Source organism: Anomaloglossus baeobatrachus, chromosome 6 (assembly GCF_048569485.1).
Source record: "Anomaloglossus baeobatrachus isolate aAnoBae1 chromosome 6, aAnoBae1.hap1, whole genome shotgun sequence".
NCBI lineage: Eukaryota > Metazoa > Chordata > Amphibia > Anura > Aromobatidae > Anomaloglossus > Anomaloglossus baeobatrachus.
Window position 1 is genome coordinate 156,840,055 of NC_134358.1, and position 19,204 is coordinate 156,859,258.

General features: G+C 42.0%; 1 protein-coding gene across 1 annotated transcript in view; it reads left to right on the top strand.

Annotated features, from left to right (window-relative positions):
- CDH2 (cadherin 2) overlaps window positions 1-19,204 on the top strand; it is a 433,410-nt gene that overhangs the window by 362,581 nt on the left and 51,625 nt on the right. Inside the window, exons 6-8 of the mRNA XM_075353329.1 lie at window positions 1,658-1,802; window positions 6,212-6,384; window positions 9,003-9,140. Coding sequence (XP_075209444.1) covers window positions 1,658-1,802; window positions 6,212-6,384; window positions 9,003-9,140 — 456 coding nt within the window. The remainder of the gene's footprint in view (window positions 1-1,657; window positions 1,803-6,211; window positions 6,385-9,002; window positions 9,141-19,204) is intronic.

Genomic DNA, 19,204 nt, shown 5'->3' on the forward strand with positions numbered 1-19,204 from the left:
ATCCTCCCTGTAGATCAGATACCATTTTTAGCATGATAGGATCTCCATAAGCCAGGTAGAGTGTGCTGCTAATGATGAGTACTACCATGCTTGGGTGCCCGGAACTTGTTAGGAGCAGTCAGGCATTCAGATGGGCACCACTTGAGCACCCAAGGATAAGACAAGTCAGTGGGGGACAGAGATTTCCTGGAAAAATGCTCGAGTCCCGCATTGATTTCCATTATACTCAGTACAAGAGTCAAACCCATCCTGTGGTCCGACTGCTTGTTACGAGTACCCAAGCACGGTAGTGTTTGCGCATCACTAGTTGTCATCACGAGTACCGAACACAAGAGCATGATAGTACTTGCACTCGGTATTCTTTATGAATACCGAGCAGCCAAACATGGTAGTGCTCGCTCATTACTAGTCATTACGAGTACTGAGCAGCTGGACATGGTAGTGCTCGCTCATCACTAGTCTTTACGAATACCGAGCATCCAAACATGGTAGTGCTCGCACATCACTAGTCATTACATATACCAAGCAGCTGAACATAATAGTGCTCGCTCATCACTAGTCATTACGAGTACCGAGCATCCAAACTTGGTAGTGCTTGTTAATCACTATTTTGTATGAGTACTGAGCACCACGCAAGCATAGTAGTGCTCACTCATTACTAGTTGTTACAAGTACCAAGCACCGAGCATGGTAGTGCTCGCGCATCACTATGTGTTACACCTTTTTGCCTAGTGGGTGGTGCTATACCATTTATTCGATTTTACCCAATGGCTGACGGTGCCTACAGAACTGCCGGTGTATAGCACAGATGTATCCTAAAATATGATTGACCACTGATGTCCCTTGTATACAGCTGTTCCAGGCTTCTTAGTCCTCATCAGTAGATGTCCTAGCAATCATGGCTCTGTGGAGTGGGGCTTGGGGGTTAAACCAGACAAACAACATTCACAATTCACCCCAAGTCCCTTATATCAGGACGCTGTTATCAGAAGACATGCCAAAAATTGTTCCCATATAAACAGTAGCAAAAAAGCAGCAGCTGGCAATTTTGTTTCCCCAGAACAAAACCGTCTAGAAAACAATTGGAATTTAACCAAGCCCTTGAAAAAGGAATTTTCTTGTGTCAGAAAGGCAGCGTTAATACAGAGTTCACATTACCCACTTTTTTCCATTGCTTCCAATCATATGTCATTTACTTTAAATTGACACTGGATCTACTATTGATTATATTCTTGAGCACCAAGTGTGAAAAATGAAGCATCGACCACGGTTCCTTCATATCTCGGAGAGCAGGCAGTCGTCAGAGCCAGTGTATTATACATTGCATACATGTTTCTGCTTTCCCTTCCAGTTTCTCATCTCGCCCTTTTGTTTCAGCGCGTTGTTTTCTTTATCATAAAATCCGCTCTTGTAGTGATCACACCGAGCACAAGATGACAATGCAATAGAATACGGCATAAAAGAGGAGATTTGTTCGGAGCATCTATTATCCAGTTCTGTAGTTACTGTGCTTGAATTGACAGCAGATTCACTGATATTTCTAAATAACTCATCTGGGACGGGATATAGCAGTGTATCACTGGGACGGCCATACGCACAGTGTAATCTTCTGCATCATATTTCTACCGAGAACTGCCATATAAAATTGTTTTTGCAGCTGAGGGCACACGCAGTAGATGTAAATGGAAACCAGGTGGAAAATCCCATAGACATAGTGATCAATGTAATAGATATGAATGACAACAGACCGGAATTCCTGCACCAAATTTGGAATGGAAGCATTTCAGAAGGATCCAAGCCAGGTAACGAAATCACATATTAGTAATTCCTACAATAAAAACTAAAATGATGCCTTCTGCAAAATAAACATTTACTATATATTACCAAATGTTACTGTTCTATGGGACCTTGGATCATAATTTTTATAACTAAGAAGGTCTTTGGAAAGTAAGTCAAGGAGAGGATCAATAAATAGATAGATAGAGCGATAGATAGAGGGATAGATAGATAGATAGATAGATAGAGAGATAGATAGATAGATAGATAGATACATAGAGGGATAGGTAATAGTGGATGGATAGATAGATAATAGATAAATACATAGATCTATAGATAATGGATAGATAGATAGATAGATAGATAATAGAAAGATTAGAGCTAGCTAGATACATTAATATACAGTATAGATAGATAATATAGATAATATATGGAGAGATAGATAATAGAGATAGATGATACTTGTTAGATAGATAGTATAGATAATAAATGATTATAGATAGTAAAGATGATAGATAATGTATAAAGAGATAGATTATAGATAAGAGATAGATACATCAATATATAGATAGTATAGATAATAGCTAGATAGAGAGATATTAGATGATAATAGATATATAGATGATAGATAGATAGATAGATAGATTGATCGATAGATACATGATAGATATCTGATTAGATGGGTAGATAATAGATAGACATACAGCCAGACACATATATAGTTTGATAGATAATTAGACACCTTAAAGTGATAGATACAGGTATAGACAGATATGAGATTGGATATTTGTATATTTTGTCTTGCTTTTATATTGGATCTACATTTGTAATGGTTCCCTATTTTGTCTTTTATGAGGTTCAGCATAGATCAGAGCCTACCAGTATGCATGCAGTCAGGTTTATCTTTCAGAGAGAACATAACTTGAAAAGCCGGCCAGGGACCTGACTAGTCCAGTGCGGCCCCCGGCGGCTCCTCCCTGCACCACTATAGTTGACTATCATCGGAGACCCCATACATACCGGAGTATTTCCGATAAAGACATATCTTTCTGCAATTGCACAGCCAGGCTCTGATTCATGTTCCCATAGTTCGGGCAGCATACATTTAATGACAGGTTCCCTTTTAAATTATTTTCTATAGGAATCTGTTACCCCACAGTATTTTCCGGTCACATTGACTAACTAGGCCCATGTTGCAGCATATACAGATACAAAAAGGAAAGAGTTGTGCACAAGCAATATATCGCTACATGCATTTTGTTTGGTTTAGACGTGACTTCTCTGGGGTCTATAATTTTCATCTAGAGTCATTTGATGAACCGGAATTATCAATTATGAGAATATCACAATTTCTGCTCGCACACTCTTCAGTGTGTTGGCAGGTGATAACATAAGTGCCACATGCTAATTATATTCTTCAGAAGTAATGACACCTTTCTCTAGTTAACATGTAAGTTATCATTTTGTAGTGAATTTTATAAATGCCAGGGTTATATTTAGTGGATAAAACATATGTTAGTATAAAAAAGTCACCTATCCTCAGGTAGGAAGTGTCTGACAGCTGCAGGTCCAGCATGTGTCTCCAGAACGGGAGCTTCTGTCCCCCAACGTGTCTGGGGTATCCAGCTGTTTATTTAACCCCCCATTTATTGCTGCTGCCGTCCCAGGCAGGATCAGAGTCAGGAGACCTCCTTTCTAGAGATAGGTACACATCCCAAAAGTGCCTTTCCTAGCACTCTACTGACGTAATGTCAGCAACATTAGTAGTCACCGATGCTACCACAAATTGATAAAGCTTTGGAACAATCAAATATCATTTTTAGTTAAATCTTTATTTTGTTGTGACTTTTTAAAGGAGTTTTTTTGAGAGCCTTAATCTAAAAATCTCCAAAATATATAAAATATTCATAATCAGTTAAGAATTACCCATAATAGCCAGAAAATCAATTTATGCAGGTAAAGCCAGCTCTCTCCTTTGTTTTTGTTTACATTCTAATAAAAGTAGTTCCTTTATCCTCACAAACTACACTCCCCATCCCATGACTGTGTTCTGTCCCCTCGCCCCTGTAACGCCTCCTCTGTGTGCCCTGTATCAGAGCCAGCACAGCCCTGGCATCTCCATACCTTCTCTGTGAGAATCTGCAACAGTGCAGCTGTCTCATATTGTGGGTCCAATACAGCCATTGCCTCCCTTACTCAGTTCCCTGTTACTTGCCAGTTCTGTCCACCTATAGGCTATGTTCTCACACTGCATCTTTTCTTAACCATAAAGATGCAGCGTTTTTGGCCCCAAAAAACGCACCCACGGCAAAAATGCATCAAAGAACGCATGTGTTTTTTTTACACGTTTTTACTGCATTTTGCCCAATGTGTCAAATCTATTCACTGGAAGCGCTCAAAAATGCTGGCAAATATGCAAAAAGAATTGACATGCTGCATCTTTAAAAACGCAGCCAAAACGCAGCCAAAAAAAGATGCTTAGTGTAGAGTGTAGGCAGCAAAATAGAAATCTCATAGACTTTGCTGGTAGAAGGAAATGCATGCATATAGGTGCATCTTTGTGACATAAACATTGACCTAAAATTGCAATAAAAGATGCAGTGTGTGAACGTAGTCTTAGAAGTCAGAATCATCCTGCATTACATCACTACTTTCAGATCCATCCTGTATGAAATTGCTCTTCTCAGCTCCTCCATATATACTAAGATTCTGCCATACATTGCTCCTCTCAGCCCCTCTATATATGCAGTACATCGCTCATCTCAGCCCCTCTAAATATGGTAACGTTCTTCAGTACATCGCTCATCTCAGCCCCTCTAAATATGGTAACATTCTGCAGTACATCTCTCATCTCAGTCCCTCTATATCTTGTAACATTCTGCAGTACATCTCTCATCTCAGCCCCTATATACATAATAACATTCTGCAGTACATTGATTGTCTCAGCCCCTCTATATATGGTAGCATTCAGCAGTACATCTCTCATCTCATCTCAGCCCCTCTATATATAGTAACATTTAGCAGCACATCACTCGTCTCAGCCCCTCTATATATGGTAACATTCAGCAGTACATCTCTCAATTCAGCCCCTCTATATATGGTAACATTCCGCAGTACATCGCTCATCTTAGTCCCTCTATATATGGTAGCATCATCTCAGCCCCACTATATATAGTAACATTCTGCAGTACATCTCTCCTCTCAGCCCCACTATATATAGTAACATTCTGCAGTACATCTCTCCTCTCAGCCCCTCTATATATGGTAACATTCTGCAGTACATTGCTCATCCTGGCCCCACTATTTATGGTAATATTCTGCAGTACATCACTCCTTTTAGCCCTTCTATATATGGTAACATTCTGCAGTAGATTTCTCATCTCAGCCTCTCTGTATGTGGCAACATTCTGCAGTATATCGCTCGTCTCAGCCCTTGTATATATGGTAATTCTATATATGGTAATATTCTGCATTCTGCAGCACATCGCTTGTCTCAGCCCCTCTATATATGGTAACATTCTGCAGTACATGACTCCTCTCAGCTTTTTATATAAAGTACTTATCTGCAGTGCATTGATACCTTTAGCTCTATCCTGCAGTACATCACTCCAATCAAACCCATGATACAGCACAGCAGTCTTCTCAACCCCTCTATATACATTATCATCCTGCTGGACATTGTTCCTCTCAGCCCCTGTATATACAATACCATCCTGTAATACATCACTTTCTCAGCATTATCCTGTAGCACATCACTTCCTTGGGCACTCTATGTATAACTTCATCATGAAGCATATCCCTCCTCTCTATCCTATCCTGAAGCACATTTTCTAAGCCCCACCCTACTGTGCATTGCTTCACTCAGCCCCATCGTACAGCACATCACTCTTCTCACAAACATGAATGAGTGTGGAGTGCGATGCTCTTTTCTACTATACCTCACTCCCTCTTCTACTGTACCTTTTCCTGATAGGAAGAGATAATCAAGAATCCTGTGCAAATCAGGAAGGGGAGCCGAGATCATGTCCTCACTCATTCATGTGCGATCCCCAACAAGAGCTGTCAGAGACAGCAGGGTACATACATGTGCATTAAAGCTTCTTTTGCCCCACGGAGAATATAGGAAAGGAATCAGTGATCGTCCATGTGAGATCCTCGAACTTCAGCTCTGCCCATATACTCTATATGTCAGCAGTGACATTACCTACACTGGGCAGTGAGGTTGGGACTGAGAACCCTGTGGGCTTTATACTGAAAATCACCAGAGTAACGTCACATTTTCTGCACACATAAGATTAAGCAGGACCATAATTTTTAATTTAAGTCTATTAAGTCTGCCTTTATTGCAGTTGGAATGCTTAGGGACAAATACATGATTATCTTGGACAATCCAATAATAAAAGTGACTACATTATTTGCTTTAAATTATTTTTAGGCTCATATGTTATGACTCTTACTGCTATTGATGGAGATGATGCTAAACAACCAAATGGCATGCTAAGATATAAGATCCTCTCCCAGACTCCAGATACCCCTTCCCCCAACATGTTTACAATCAACAACGAGACGGGAGATATTATCACTTTGGCAGCAGGACTCGATCGGGAGGTAAGAAATGTGTTTATGCATTATATGTATTCTCAATAAGATGATCATGCTTGTGGAAATGGAGAAAAGAAGTTTTCAAAATGTGTAATCCATAGAATATAGCATGGTGTATATCAATGATGCAGGAAAGTAAAGGCCTTTCCAGAGGCTCTGAAGTCTCCTTATTGACAGATGAAGATCCCGGATATGACCCAACCCCATATGAGACACTTATGGCATCTTCCGGAATACCCTCTTAAGTTACAGAAATCAATTGTATTGTTTGTCATTCACATTTGTTTTAGTGTAGATGACCACATTAATGTCACTATTATAGAAAAGTATTTATGGTAGTTTGGGCCTCTTTCACATCCATTTACACACTATATAGTACCCAACAATTCTCTGTAAACATGTTCGTTCAGAAGCTATCATTTAATGATTTGTAAGCCATTTCCTTCATTTTGAAAACCTTGGGATTGTTTACATCTGAAATGGATCCCACCCAGTCTCCTGTCCAATTCTGTGGAAGACGAAGTTCCCATGTTCCAGATTCTACATAACGCCTTCAGATACTTCAGGAATATAGATGTGGCGTAATGAATCTGCTTCCGGTTTGACATCCATGTCCATACATGTGATTCCATTAAGAAGCTTCCTGTCTTATAATTGTTGTAAGAAAAATTGAAATATTTCTAACAGAAATGGGGAAAGAGATTTGCAGTAGCCAGTATTGGACTTCACTTCTGCGATAGACATCCTTGGCCTGGCATCTCCTGGGTGTCTTTGTCTTTTCCAAGACTTTGCAATATGATAACGTTACATTAGGTCTAGTGACTTGGGGCCTAGGAAACCACAGATGTCTCCTGGACTTGCCAGGCCAAGGATGCCGGGTACAGAAGGGAAGTGCAGCTTCATCAAAAAACTGGACCCAAGGTTGGACCTGGGTACTGTAAAACATTTTACTCACCTTTCTTAAAAATATTTACATTCTTCTGGAATCTGTCACTGTTTTGAGTTTTTCTAGTTACTAATATGGGCATACAGGTGGCATAGAGGTGAAATTAGCCATACCTGTATGCCTCCTGCATGAGAGATCATTTGGCAAAAATCCTCTTTTATATCTTTTATCTTCCAGGCTATGGGACGTCTGCTGTCCGGAAGATAAGCCTGCCTTCGGTCTTCGTTATACAAGATTCTTCCTCCCTTTTTTTTCAGAGTTCCTGTGTGTGACGTCAGGTGCGCGGCCAGAAATCCTGCCCTTGTGCATTCTGCCTGCCATCTCTCCCCTGCACTGTGAAGCAGCAGTGACTCCCTGCGCCTGCGCACATCAAAATTAAAACCTGTGCCCACAGAAGGGTGGAACGGTGCAGTGAGGGTCATCAGGCATACTGAGCACGTGCAAGATATCTGGCTGCTCACCTGACGTCACAGGGACTCTGAAGAGTAGGGGAAGAAGAATCCTGTATAATGAAGACCGGAGGCAGGCTTATCTTCAGGACTGCACACGCCCCATAGTCCGGAAGATAGAAGATATAACAGAGTATTTTTCCAAAACAACCCCTCATCCAGGAGGCATACAGGTACGGCTAATTTCATCTCTATGCCACCGGTATGCCATTATTAATTACTAAAAAAAACCTCACAAAGATGACAGATTCCCTTTAAAAGCATTACAAAACAGGAATCACTCATACCTTCTCACGTGTCTCATACAGCATCATTGTTAGTAATAAATGAATGACGTGTAATCACTGCGCTATGAAAGCTTTCCTATGTTGTAATAGACTATGTGTTTCAATGCGCTGTCATTTTCAAGTTCTGTGCTTGTTGCCACTGAATGCAAACAATCTGGCCTTAGTCCTGCTTTTTCAGATGATTGATGGCGTCCTCTGGGAAACCACAGTCATCCCGGAGCGGACTAGACTCATAATCAAGAAAATGTTCAGTCAGTGTAAATTGAAGTGTTTCCATTCACTGGCAATAGTCTGAGATGTTAAAGAGCAAATATAATTGAATTCTATTGGAAAGTTGAGTAATTAGGCTTTATTCATGTCTCTACATTTCACGTTCTTACGCCTGAATCATCAGGAGAAGGTGCTGTTCTGGTTCCGCGTATGTTTATGTTGTGTAGTCATTCACCAGGATGTTAGGAAATTGACTTTTATGCTGTGTTTTTCTGCCCCTGTGTTCTTTATCTAATCTTTTTGCCTTTAGTAAGAGTACATAGCTCATCTCTTTTGAGGAGAATAACACAAGTGACGTAAAGGTGATATCAACAGTAATAATTGTGTAATTGAATAGAAAAATAACAAGGCTTCGGGGCTCAGAGGTCCTTCCTTCAAAAGCATGTTTACCGCTTTACATGTGGTTGAAAGCCAAATTGTTTCAACAGAATTTATTCTAGCAAATATTTTCACAAGGTTATGGCTGCGTTGTATACGTTCTCCATGAAAGCAGAAAGCCTAGCAGGTATCATCATGGCGCAGTGATTAAACGTGTTAAGGCAGCTGGTACTTCTGGCATTAAACGTCATAACTCAGCATGGTAATGATACACAGTTTAAGCAGGATTGCACTGTTCTTTAAAACGCCAACAAGATCTTAACACAATTACCAATGCTATTTTATGTCTTGTAGAAAGTGCAACGATATACATTAATAATTCAAGCCACAGACATGGAAGGAAATCCAACATATGGTCTCTCAAACACAGCAACTGCTGTCATTTCTGTGACAGATGTCAATGACAACCCTCCAGAGTTCACGTCAATGACTGTAAGTATAGATTAGTGGTACTCGAGAAATACTGATGTCAGGCCAGGACAGAAGTTACCTGCTTATCTGCCTGGAAACTAGGCACAAAGTTTGTTGTGTTCTGTGCTATTTATGAGTGAAAGTCTTATATGTGACTCCTACAAAGAAGATAATTGAATGCAAAGATTTTTTCATGCTTTGTATAATCATGTTAGGATGAAAATATTTAAAGGGAATCTCTCAGTAGGTGTTGGCTATGTAAGCTAAGGACAGCATGCTGTAAGGGTTAAAGACTAAAAAGCAATTGTGCTTCACTTATCAGTGTGTTCAATTGTTTACTAAAGAGTTTACTACCCTGCGACTCATCTGCAGGCCAGTCTGACACCCCCCTTACTGTGACTGACACCTTACAGTCAGTGCACAATATCTATTGAGAGCCTAGTGGGGGAGGGGAAGCTCACTCAGCTCTGCTGTGTTCCTGAATCTAAATTCTTTGTTTCAGAACGGCTGCACCCAGTAATCTGTGTGATACAGCGTTGGATTCAGAATCTCCTTACCTACATTATGTTGCTGTCAGATGAGGTAGCAAAAACCTGCTGACAGATACCCTTTAATTATATAAAGATACAATATTTGTTAATTATATTTTTTATTCATTGTTTTCAATTAGAATGTGCAGCTCATGACATGCTGATATATTTCTTGTTTTATGGGTCAGAAACCTGGTTATGTTCACATTGTATTTGGGAATTTAAGAAATTATGCCTTTTTGGTAAAACTTGGTCCGATGTATCTTTTTCCAATTATAATGAAAAGCATACCCAACTGTGTGTTTTTTTCAATATAACAACAGAAGATCATCTGAAAGTACAGTTTTTTACAGTGAATGTCAGTGGCTGATAAGTTCATCTGTTTAGCTATAAGTAAATCTAGACTCACAAGATGCTTATCATTATTTGTATGGCTAGAGATAATGTAACTAGTATGGAGACCTAAAGGGGTTGTCTGGTCTAAAGTGATAAATCTGCAGGCACTCTATGTGTCACTCTATGTAACTGCAGACTTATGAATCCTCCCAGGGCATACACTGTGAGGATTTGTCGGTTTCTGAGCCAGAAATGGCGGTCATGTGACCACAGATGTGTGATATGCTCGTTCCCGGCTAGAACCCGTTTAGTGGGCCCAGCCTTACTCAATACAATTGTATGGAATAAACGTGGAAGCTAGTAGGCGCGTCCGTCTAATGGACATGGCCTTGCTTAATACAGTTGTATGGAGTGAGGCCTCACCCACTAATCGGGTTCTGGCCCGGAACAAGTATATTGCACAACTGCGGTCACATGACTGCCGTTCCCGGCAGAGTAACTGATGAATCCTCCCAGTGCACAGTGTAGTGTTTGTACTGGGAGGATTCATAAGTCTGCAGTCGTATAGAGTGACTGCAGTATTATCTTTTTAGACTGGACAACCCCTTTAAGCTGCATTTACACTGAAATAATCGTACACGTGCATCCTTAAAAACACTTGTTTCACCATTATCTTGCAGGGTAAACAGGCTGCCGATCACCCAATGAACAAGCAAAACGCTTGTTCATAGGATAAAGGGATCTTTTGTGCAGCACAAAAAAATCATTCTTTTCAGAGGTTTAGAGGTGAATCGTCTTATGTGAGTTAAACTCGCACTGCTGAGAACAATGTCAGACTATGCACACAGATCCATTTATTACAGATCATGCAGTGCTCATCATTTGCTTTGGTCTGCCAATGGTTCACCTATCGGCGATCGCTTTGTATGCCGGTTGGTAATTGTAAAGGCCGCTTTACACGCTACGATTTATCTGACGATATGTCGTCGGGGTCACGGTTTTTGTGACGCACTTCCGTCATTGTTAGCGACACCTACATGCAACTCCGAACGATCGCAAATAGGGTGAAAATCGTAGATCGTTGACACATCGTTCAGATTCAAAATATTGTTCGTCGTTTGGAACGCAGCAGACATATTGCTACGTTTGACACCCTGCCAACGACGAACAACATTCACACGACCGCCTTGGTCAAACAATATATCGCTGAACGATGTAGCGTTGTTTGTGAGATGTGTACGTGTGACCGCTACAAAACGACCTATGAGCGATCTCGGCAAATCGTAACAACGATCTGGGCGTGTCACATCGCTAACGAGATCGCTAGCAATATCGTTGTGTGTAAAGCGGCCTTAAACTGATCCTTTTATTTGAGAGACCTTATTCCTTCTCTGTTAAACCTTAAATGGGTTGTCAAACGGAAATTCATTTTTTACCTAGATCTATGGAGCTGATTGAAAAATGGCAGAGTACTGCACTCAACTGTTTCCATTAGCCTTGTAGAAATTGTCTCATGGGGCACATACATGGTCATCGCTTCATTCAAACTCATTCTTCCTGTCATCGTGTAGTAACGAAGAACAGGGGGCTCAGGATCCTGCTCTAGTTATCATTGATGGCCCAAAGGGTGGAGCCCCAATGATCTTACCTTTATAATGTTTTATATATTTTTATGTGATGATACTAAGTAATTGTCTCATCATCTTAATTTTCTAAGACTGCAAAGTGCTTTTAAATGCAAGCAGCTTACCTCTTGTTGAAATTCCTGTCCACTCTCAAAAACTTGTCCATTTGTAATTTTATTGTTTAGTACTCATTTTCAAGATTACCAGCCAGCTCTGCAGTTACCAGCCCCCTCTGCAGTTACCAGCCCACTCTGCAGTTACCAGCCCCCTCTGCAGCACTGGTTAGGTCTATTAGGCAACGATCGATGGATTCATCTGAATCATGTCTTCAGGTATAAAAATGGAAACCCCGATGTAAGTGCTCAGCATAGAGCACCAGATACATGTGAATTGATCCAAAATGTTTTGTACCCCAATATGCCACCAATAAAAGCTTCAACTCATCTCACAAACAAACAAGACCCCACTTGGGTCTGTCATCTGATGACAGAAATGTAGAGGATGTCCCAATTTCTAATAGGACCAAAAGAAATCTAGGGAAATCTACACTCCTACATTCAAATGTCCCTCTCCTTTCTGAGCCCCACAATCTGCCTAAACCACAGTTAGCATCCACATGTTTGACATTAATGTAGTGAGGAGTGCCCACTTATTTAACGGTTGTGTACAGACCTAACTGTATGGTCCATTTTTTCTTGTTACCCTTGTGAAAATGCAAAATTTGCAGCTTAAGCAAAATTGGGGGGTGGGGAAGGGAAGTAAAATTTAGATTTTTTTTTTTCCTTCCACATTGCTTTAATTCCTGTGAAGTACCTGAAGGGTTAATAAACTTCTTGAATGTGGTTTTAGCACTTTGAGGGGTGCAGTTTTAAATAGGGGTGTCACTTCTGGATATTTTCTGTCACATATGCCTCTCAAAGTCACTTCAAATGTGGTGTGGTCCCTGGAAAAAAAAATTGTAAATTTTGTTAGAAAAATGAGAAATTGCTGATGAAATTTTATCCCTTATAACTTCCTTAAAAAAAGATATATTTAAAAAATGATGGTGATGTAAAGTAGACATGTGTTAAATGTTATTTATTAACTATTTTGTGTACTATAACAATCTAGTTTAAGGGAATAAACCCTTAAAAGTTTTAAAATTGCAAAAATGTCAACTTTTTTGCCAAATTTCCTACATTTTCACAAATAAACATCAAAAATATCGACCTAAATTTACCATTATCATAAAGTACAATGTGTCACGAAAAAAACATTCCCAGAACCACTGGGATCCGTTCAAGTGTTCCAGAGAATTTTTCCTCTTCAGAATTGTAAAATTTGGACTGATCAGGAAGGTGAACACATGCTTGGGGATGAAGGGGTTAAAATGTTATACATGGACATTCAATTCATTGATACACTGTCAAAACTAAAATGGTTTATACATTATAAAGCGGCTCACTTAGCCTTGTTCTTCGAGTGTCTGGTCCCTGTTTGATTCCAGTTATTACTTCCAAAAGAAATATATCTTAGAAGACGTTTCTTTCACACCTATTTAAAAATACCTAGGTTTATTTCTTAGCAACAGCCTTGGCATTGCTTCTGCATTACTAATTGCTCAGAAAACCATAATAAATCTCCGAGAAGGAAATCCTCCTGATGGCGCCGATTTCCTTTAATGCAATCATAAGGATATGGGCATGAAGAGGAGGATTTCGTGTTACATGGGTTTTTCACACTTTGTCAAGTTACATTCTAGATTTTTTTGGCTGTGATATTTAGTATACTGTAAACTTGACCTTCCCCATAACCGCACATCTGTGCTTCTTACTGTAGACATGCTAGACTACACTACTAATTTGACGAACACTCGAGAATGAAATCACTGTCCTAAATAGCTCACTGCATTGAGAGATATATTTGGATATTGAAGAGACTACGATATGAAGCGAGAGTCCTCGGTGTGTAGTGCTGGGTAAGAGGATAAGTGCATCTACAGTAAGGAGCACAAGGTGCCATTGACATCTTACATGCACCTAATGCCATCATTACACAACTCATGCAGATGCAGAGATGGTGGTATCTTTTTCTTGTGCTTCTAACATGCCCCCTTTTCATAGACAACATTGTCTTTATTTAGACTTGGAGTGAACTTTAATTGACCTTCATCTACTCGTTGCGGTTATCACACTATTAAGAATTCTGGATTTTTCATATAAAGGTACCGTCACACTAAGCAACATCGCTAGCAACATCGCTGCTGAGGCACAACTTGCTAGCGATGTTGCTGTGTGTAACATCCAGCAACAACCCGGCCCCTGCTGTGAGGTCGTTGGTTGTTGCTGAATATCCTGGACCATTTTTTAGTTGTTGCTCTCCCGCTGTGAAGCACACATCGCTGTGTGTGACAGCGAGAGAGCAACAACTGAATGTGCAGGGAGCCGGCTTCTGCGGACACTGGTAACCACGGTAAACATCGGGTAACCAAGAAGCCCTTTCCTTGGTTACCCAATATTTACCTTCGTTACCAGCGTCCGCCGCTCTCACGCTGTCAGTGCCGGCTCCCTGCTCTCTGCATACATAGCCAGACTACACATCGGGTAATTAACCCGATGTGTACTCTGGCTAGGAGTGCAGGGAGCCAGCGCTAAGCGGTGTTTGCTGGTAACCAAGGTAAATATCGGGTTGGTTACCCGATATTTACCTTAGTTACCAAGCGCAGCATCGCTTCCATGCGTCGCTGCTGGCTGGGGGCTGGTTGCTGGTGAGATCTGCCTGTGTGACAGCTCACCAGCAACCCGTGTAGCGATGCTCCAGCAATCCCTGCCAGGTCAGGTTGCTGGTGGGATCGCTGGAGCATCGCTTAGTGTGACGGTACCTTTAGTCTCTGAATTAGTCATCAGTATTAAGTGAACATTCTCAGCTCTTCTGGAATTTATTCTTTATAACGGAATGCAAAGCTGTGACACTGTTTTCCCCTAAATGTCTTATGGAGAAAGAAATCTGACTTTTAAGGTTTCAGAAACGCGTTGTCCTGTAGTGACTTAGTGTTTGACTCAGAAACGCGTTGACAAAAAAAATCATTCATATATTATGTCCTGGAGGTTTTCCCTCATTCTGCAGCCCAGATTTCATATATATATATATATATATATATATATATATATATATATATATATATATATATATATACTGTATATGCTCACTAGTGATTGTGATTTACATAACCCCATCAGCTGAGCACACCTTTAGCACCTTCCCCCTTCCCGCTGTTTTACCCTGATAAGACCCTATTGCACTTTACATTATTTCCACAATTATTAAGTGAATATTGACAGGTCTTCTGGAATTTGTTAATTATAATGGAATAAAAAGCTGTGAAGCCATTTTCTTCTAAATGCCTTATGGATAGATAAATCTAACTTTTAAGATATCAGCAACATAATCACAGTAATGTATATTCATATCAGCTAGTTATCAAGTCCCCGAACTTGATTTCTTCCCCTTCCCGCTCACTTTTAATAATCGGAGCAGTGTAGAGGGTTGTAACAGTCACTGCCCCCAGCGCTGTAATTACTCCCTACACCCAGTAATGAGCTATTCATCTCTCCCTCCATCCTCCCCACCCATCTCACCCTCTCAACATATCTGTTCCTCCACTTTACACCCAGTGTCTCCAGACACACACGGCCACCTCATGGCCTCTCCTGCTCCCACCTACTAACACTCTCTCTGCTTCTCCTCACTGCTGGGGATATCTCCCCAAATCCCGGCCCTCCTCACCACATCCCCATTGTCACATCTAACTGCCATCCACACTCCAACACCAATTTCCGCAACCTCTCTAACCTTATACCCATTCACCCAGCCCCGGCTCCCCCAGTCCCACTAACAGGAGCTCTATGGAACGCTCGCTCTGTGTGCAATACTCTCCCCTCTTTTGAGGTGCACTCCGTACGCATCTACTCCCCTTCCAACCTCCAACTGGCTGTCATTTACCGCCCTCCAGGGCCAGCCACTGCCTTTTTTGCCCATTTCACCACCTGGCTACTACATTTCCTTTCCACCGACATCCCCACCATCATCATGAGTGACGTTAACATCCCCATTGACACTTCTCACTCATCTGTCGCTAAACTTCTAACACTCGCTTCCTCCTTCGGCCTCACTCAATGGTCCTCTGCAGCTACTCACAAAGATGGCCACACGCTGGACCTAATCTTCACTCGCCTCTGTTCCCTATCTAACAACCTCTCTAACTCACCCCTACCCCTGTCTGACCACAACCTACTCACATTCTCTTCCCTTTCTTCTCCAAGTACACAACCCCCCCTCCACAAACCTTCACACCCCCGCTGAAATCTCAATCACACTCACTTTCTCAGTCTCTTTTCCCTCTTGCAGACATTGCTTCTTCAAACAATGCAGATGCTGCTGCCACTTCATACAACACCACTATCTCTGCAGCCCTCGAATCAGCTGCCCCCCTCACACACACCAAAACCCGCACAATCAACAGGCAACCCTGGCACTCGAGTCAGACTAAAGAATTGAGACGGGCTTCCAGAACTGCTGAGCGCAGATGGAAGAGGTCTCATTCCACTGAGCACTTCGTTACATACAAACAAGCTCTCACCACTTTCAAGTCTGCACTCACCGCTGCAAAACAAACCTACTTCTCATCCCTCATATCCTCTCTATCCCACAACCCTAAACAGCTATTCAACACTTTCAACTCTCTCCTCCGTCCTCCAGCACCACCTCCCTCTCCTCTCATCTCAGCTGAAGACTTTGCCTCTTTCTTCAAGCAGAAGATTGACAACATCAGAGCAAGTTTTGGCCCACAATCCCCACAGCCACTCCTCACAACTACTCAGCCTTCTTCCTCAAAATCCAGCTTCTCCACCATCACAGAAGAACATCTTTCCACTCTACTCTCAAGATCACATCTAACCACCTGTGCACTTGACCCGCTCCCATCGCATCTCACCCCCAACATCACCGCAGTCCTCATCCCAGCCCTAACCCATCTCTTCAACCTATCACTAAGAACTGGTGTATTCCCTTCATGCTTTAAACATGCCTCAATCACACCCATCCTCAAAAAGCCCTCCCTTGACCGATCCTCTGTGTCAAACTATCGCCCCATATCACTTCTCCCCTATGCCTCAAAACTACTGGAACAGCATGTCCATCTTGAACTGTCCTCATACCTCTCTTCCTGCTCTCTCTTTGATCGGTTACAATCTGGCTTCCGACCCCATCATTCCACTGAAACTGCCCTGACCAAAGTCAATAACGACCTACTAACCGCAAAAGCCAAGCAACACTACTCTGTTCTCCTCCTCCTGGACCTGTCCTCGGCCTTTGACACCGTAGACCACTGCCTTCTATTACAAATTCTCTCACCTCTGGGCATCACAGACTTGGCGCTATCTTGGATCTCCTCATAGTTATCCAACCGAACTTTCAACGTCTCGCACTCTCACACCACTTCCTCATCTCGCCCCCTATCTGTCGGGGTCCCCCAAGGTTCAGTTCTTGGACCCCTGCTGTTCTCCATTTACACCTTCGGCATGGGACAGCTCATAGAGTCCCATGGCTTTCAGTATCATCTCTATGCTGATGATACGCAGATCTATCTCTCTGGACCTGACATCACCTCCCTACTAACCAGAATCCCACAATGTCTGTCTGCTATTTCATCCTTTTTCTCTGCTCAATTCCTAAAACTGAACATGGACAAAACAGAATTCATTGTCTTTCCTCCTCCTCACTCAACTCCCCCACCTGACATATCCATCAATGTCAATGGCTGCTCACCTTTCCCAGTGCCACGCGCTCGCTGCCTGGGAGTAATCCTAGACTCTGATCTCTCTTTCAAGCCACGCATCCAAGCCCTTTTCACCTCCTGCAGCCTCCAACTCAAAAATATTTCCCAGATCCGTACATTCCTTTCCCAAGAAGCTGCAAAAACCCTAATACATGCCCTTATTATCTCCCGTCTGGATTATTGCAACCTCCTGCTCTGTGGCCTCCCTTCTAACAGTCTCGCACCCCTACAATCTATTTTAAACTATGCTGCCCGGCTAATCCACCTGTCCCCCCGCTACTCCCCTACCTCTCCTCTCTGCCAATCCCTTCACTGGCTTCCCATTGCCCAACGACTCCAGTTCAAAACACTAACCATGACATACAAAGCCATCCACAACCTGTCTCCTCCCTACATCTGTGACCTAGTCTCCCGGTACTTACCTACACGTAACCTCCGATCCTCACAAGACCTCCTTCTCTACTCCCCTCTCATCTCCTCTTCCCACCATCGCATCCAAGATTTCGCCCGTGCCTTCCCCATACTCTGGAATGCTCTGCGACAACACATCAGACTCTCGCCTACCTTGCCAAGCTTCAAAAGGAACTTGAAGACCCACCTCTTCCGACAAGCCTACAACCTGCCGTAACCCTCAGTCTGATACAGCGCCGCACAATCAGCTCTACCCTAACCTACTGTATCCTCATCTATCCCTTGTAAACTGTGAGCCCTCGTGGGCAGGGACCTCTCTCCTCATGTACCTGTCTGTGTCTGGTACTGTTTATGATTATTGTACTTGTCCCTATTATGTATACCCCTTTCACATGTAAAGCGCCATGGAATTGATGGCGCTATAATAATAAATAATAATAATAATAATACTCCCTGTGCACACTGATTGACGGCTTTCTCTGCAGCATGTGTGCAGAGAATGTGGCTGGCTATCAATCAAAGTGCTTGGCAGTGAGTACATCCATACTCACAGTGTAGTAAGCCGTGATTGTAATACACCCTCTGCTCTGCCCTGATGACTTGAAGTGAGCAGCTGCATGGAGAATAAAATTTCATTTTCTCCCTGTAGCTAGTGCTCCAGTAAGGAAGCCAGAAATGTTTTACATGCTATTTACTGCAGATAAATTGCATGTTAGGAGGTGACCGTTTTTCTTTATATTACTCAGGGTGTTTAAAGGGAGTTACTTCACAATATATTGTTTTTGGCAGAAGCCCAATACTTTGGTAACTTGGTAAAAGAGAGTGCCACATCCCCATATAAAGTTACCATGATTACTTTTATATAAATGAACTATGTTTCCACTATTGTTCCAGATTTCTTAAGTGGGCAAAAAGGAGGCTCTACTGCTCAGCCTTGGTAACCGCTACTTATGACTGGAAATCATACAGCATTGGGGCATTTATCTCTTGTTCGCTGGCATATGCACGGCTGATTATTCGTCACCATACACAGATCCCCTTTCTATTTCTGTACATTTCATTGATGGTTCAGGAGTCTTCTGCACACTCTTGGCTGTTACTGGGACTGCTGGGGAAGAGTAACTAGCACAGGGACTTTTACTTTATCAGTTCTGCTAGGAGGGGGAAATGGTGCATACATGGAATTCCTGCACGGGGAGAACTAATCATGCAGCATTTGCAGCAGAAATTAAGTGTGCATCCTGGACTTTAACAGCACTGAACTGCTGGAAAACCGAACCAGTAGGATCAGGTGACAACTGCATATTTTGGAGGTTGTTTCTCAAAAACTGCTGACTGTAGAAGATTAAATAAAAATTATTAATTTTA